Consider the following 4,160-nt stretch of genomic DNA (forward strand, 5'->3'; position numbering starts at 1 on the left):
TACCTGGTCATCGCCTTGGCGTCCGTGTCGTCGCTCTTCCTGTTCTCGGTGCTGGTGTTCGTGGCGGTGCGGCTGTGCAGGCGGAGCCGGGCGGCGTCGGCGGGCCGCTGCCCGGTGCCCGAGAGCCACTTTCCGGGCCACCTGGTGGACGTCAGCGGCACGGGGACGCTGTCCCAGAGCTACCAGTACGAGGTGTGTCTGCGGGGAGGATCTGGGACCAGTGAGTTCAAATTCTTGAAGCCTATTATCCCCAAATTTCCGCCCCAGGGCACTGGTGAAGAAATAGAGGAAAACGCCACTTTCCGGAATAGCTTTGGATTCAGTTAGGGATCTGATCACAATGCCGTGAGTTTTGTCATTTATCTCTAATTTCCCCAAACACCGAGTTTGAGAGCATCATGGAGAAAAATCCTACCTTCAGGTATGATTTCCCTGAATTTATCCTTTTCAACTTTATCTTGCCCAATTTTGGAAAAACATTTCTGTCTCACTGCATCTATGTACACACAATGACATTTCAAATCTATGCATGTTATTGTTTCCCTGAAATGTTTGCTTTGGATGGCATTTGTCAGGATAAGCTGTCTTAATGAAATGAAATACGGTTTTTCTTTTTATTCTATCCATTCTGTTTCATCACACTCTAAGTACTTTTGATGCTAAATAGCAAAAATAAAAAATTTTTAATTTAGTTTTTGAAGGAATACATGTGAATGATAATGAATGTACTATGTGAGAAAACCTGACAAAAAGCAACAGTCTTCTAGCTACTGTTCTTTCCTAGTTTTCATACAGACAGCCAAACATATTTTAAACAATTTTTATTGAATTAATATATACAGAAAAGGGAACGAATCGTAATATCAATTTGTTTACAGAAAGTGAACATACTTGGTACCAGCATCTTGATGGTTAGTAATGAGACATTACTAACATTTCAAGTACCACACAAATCACCCTTTAAAGTCACTACTAGCCCAAGTATAGCAAGTATCCAGACTTCAATACTATGATTTAGTTTTGCTTGTTTTGAATTTATATAATTGGAATAGTAGAGTATAAACTGTTTTGTGTATCATCATCAGTATGACCTGATTTCACTCAACATTATGTTTTTGATATTTGTCCATGATAAATGCTTTTAGTTTTAGTTTTTCATTATCATTGCTGTATAGTATTCCACTTGTGAATATTTTACAATTTATGACCCATCCCACTGTAGATGGATACATGGGTTGATGCAGGGTTAGGCTGTTTTAATAATTTTGCTTTGAACATTCTCATACACGTCCTTTGACAAACATGTACATGCATGTCTGTTGGTGTATACCTAGGGGTGGAATTGCTGCTCACTTAGTAAGTACATGTTCCCTTTTAGTAGATTTTCCAAATAGTTTCCCAAAGTGGTTGTACCAGTTACACTGATGTCAGCACTGTCTGGATATATCAGTTCCTCCACATTCTTGTGAACATTTGGTATAATTTGTTTTTCATTTTATCCCATTGGAATGTATTTTTAAACCTTATTTCTAGTTCTTATTATATTCATTTTTTTATTACTAAAGAACATGTTTGTAACTTTTTCATAAACTCTAAACAATTTCCTTAGTTTTCTGCTACTGTTGTCTAGTCCCTAGCACACTTAAAACTTCTCTCATTCATTTTTTACATAGAGCTCTGTCACTGCTTTCCAGTACTTCCCTGAACAAGCTGAAACCTCCATTTATTGTTTGACTAACAACAGTTCTTTCATCTACTTGTATGACAGGAAAGAATACAATTCTTATTTTTTTCTCTTACTTCTTTCTCCCTTATCCTTTCCAACCTCTATCAAATTAACTTTTACTTTTATGTAGTCAAGGTTGGTGACATTTTTATTCTATAACCAGAGCTAAGAATAGAATCCCCCTTTTGTCTGTATATCTGTTTTAGAACCTGAAACATAATATAACATTCATATAAAGTCTGAATGCCCTGTAGCCAAAGATGTCTAGGACACACTGTATCAGAGCAAAGTTGAGTTTATTGACTTCTAATGAGGGAGACTGCATATTCTGGGAAAGCATCAGTCACCTCAGTAACAGCGCCTAAAAAGGTAATGGGCTTATATTAGGTGATTTTGCACAGGGTTCAGAGAAGTAGCCCTGGTCTGGATGCTTCCACTGAATGGGAATAATTCTATCATAGGGTATCTTATTTAATTTTACTCGGGAGATGAGAAGAACAAAGTTAGGTTAAAACTGTAATTGGTTTTTTTAAAACAGCATTCACTCAATCAGCTAGGACAGAGGACTCTGGTCATTGTTTTGGTTCATGCAGTGTTCTTGTTTTTGACTGTGCTCAAGCATGATCATGATGTCATCTTATTGTGCTTTTTTCCATCTGATCACAATCCCTCTTTAATGAAGTTGTTCTGTGAAGTTGTTTATATTCAACAGGAGAAGATCATGGCCCATTTGTGAGTGCCAGGCCAGTTCCTATGTTTAAGAGGATTATTTTCTCAAAATATTAATTGTACTATAAAATTCTTAGAAGAAAGCATAGGAGAAAAGCTTTATGACATTGAATTTGGTGGTGATTTCTTGGGTATGAAACCAAAAGCCTATGCAATTAAGGCAAAAACAGACAAATGAGAGTACATCAAATTTAAAAACTTTTATAAACCAAAGAACACAATCAACAGTGAAAAGGCAACCTATGGAAAGGGAGAAAATATTTGCAAATGCTATATATGATATGGAGCTAATGTCCATAATATTTAAGAACTCCTACAGCCCAACGAAAACAACAAACATCAAATAGCCTGAACAAAGGACTTAGACATTTCTCCAAAGGTGATATGCAGATGACCAACAAACATATGAAAAAATGTTCAACATCACTATTCATCAGAGAAATGGAAATCCAAACAACAATGTAGTGTCAACGTACACACATTAGGATGACTGCTATCAAAAACCAGAAAATAGCAAGATTTCAAACTGTTGGTGAGATTGTAAAATGGTGCAACTCCTATAAAAACAGTATGGAGGCGTCTCAAAAAAAATGTAAAAGAGAACTTCTATATGGTCCAGCAATCCCATTTCTGGGTATATACCTAAAGGAATTGAAAGCAGAGTCTTGAAGATATTTGTGTACCCATGTTCAAAGCAGCAGTATTTACAACTGGCAGGAGGTGGAGAGAGAGAGAGAAATATTATTGAATCTTAAAAACAGAAAGAAGTCTATCACATGCTACAACATGGATGAATATTGAGGGCATTCTTCTAAGTAAAAGAAGAAGATCGTCACAAAAAGGCAAATACTGTATGATTCCACTAACACGATGTTCCACGGTTGTTAGATTCATACAAACAGAAAGTATAATGGTGCTTACTAAGGACTGGGGGAGGAGGAAAATGAGAATTTTTGTTTAATGGGTATAGAGTTCAGATTTGCAAAATGAAAGCATTCTGGAGCTCTCCTTCCCAATAATGTGAATATACTTAACACTATGGAACTGTATACCTAAAAATGGTTATGATGGTAAATTTTGTGTTACTTTTTTAACCACAATAAAATACATTGGTCATTGCAGAGCTATATTACTAGAGATAAGGACTGTATTTTCTGCTCCTTTGATCTACTGTTGTGAGTCCTGTGCCATTGAAAATACAGTGTTCCTAGAATCACGATAAAATGAATTTACCATTTTATTTTATTTTAGGTTAATTTTTCTTATTTAGAGAGAGAGAGAGCATGGAAGTGGAGGAGAGAGGCACAGGGAAAGGGAGAGAAGAAGATCCCAAGCAGGCTAGCATGGAGCCTGATGTGGGGCTTGATGCTATGACCCTGGGGTCATGAATTGAACAGAAATCAAGAGTCAGATGCTGAGCCAACTGAGCCACCCAGGCACCTCAGATTCACCATTTTAACTCCATCAGTTGGATTTACCATATCTTCAAATATTTCTAAACCAATAATTCAGGTTTCCATAATTCTTAACTGAAGCTCTCTATTTTCCTGCTTCTGTCTGGACTAAATGATCTCTAAATGTGTACAAAACTATAATCTTGTTTTTATACCTGTTAGTTAAGTCCATTGTTTGATAGATTTCTTATCTCCTTTTTGTTAAAGCCTTCTCTGTGCTACAGTATATCCTCAAGTGAATTCGTAAGAGA

General features: G+C 36.7%; 2 protein-coding genes across 2 annotated transcripts in view; both read left to right on the forward strand.

Moving 5' to 3' along the window:
- The window catches only part of LOC115293404 (protocadherin beta-2-like), a 38,750-nt gene extending 38,046 nt beyond the window's left edge, over positions 1-704 (forward strand). Inside the window, exon 4 of the mRNA XM_029941190.1 lies at positions 2-704. Within this exon, the coding sequence (XP_029797050.1) occupies positions 2-327 (326 nt within the window). The 3' untranslated portion in view covers positions 328-704. The remainder of the gene's footprint in view (position 1) is intronic.
- Positions 341-4,160, forward strand: part of LOC115293405 (protocadherin beta-11-like) — a 4,575-nt gene continuing 755 nt past the window's right edge. Inside the window, exon 1 of the mRNA XM_029941191.1 lies at positions 341-345. Within this exon, the coding sequence (XP_029797051.1) occupies positions 341-345 (5 nt within the window). The remainder of the gene's footprint in view (positions 346-4,160) is intronic.

This window comes from Suricata suricatta, chromosome 6, assembly GCF_006229205.1.
Source record: "Suricata suricatta isolate VVHF042 chromosome 6, meerkat_22Aug2017_6uvM2_HiC, whole genome shotgun sequence".
NCBI lineage: Eukaryota > Metazoa > Chordata > Mammalia > Carnivora > Herpestidae > Suricata > Suricata suricatta.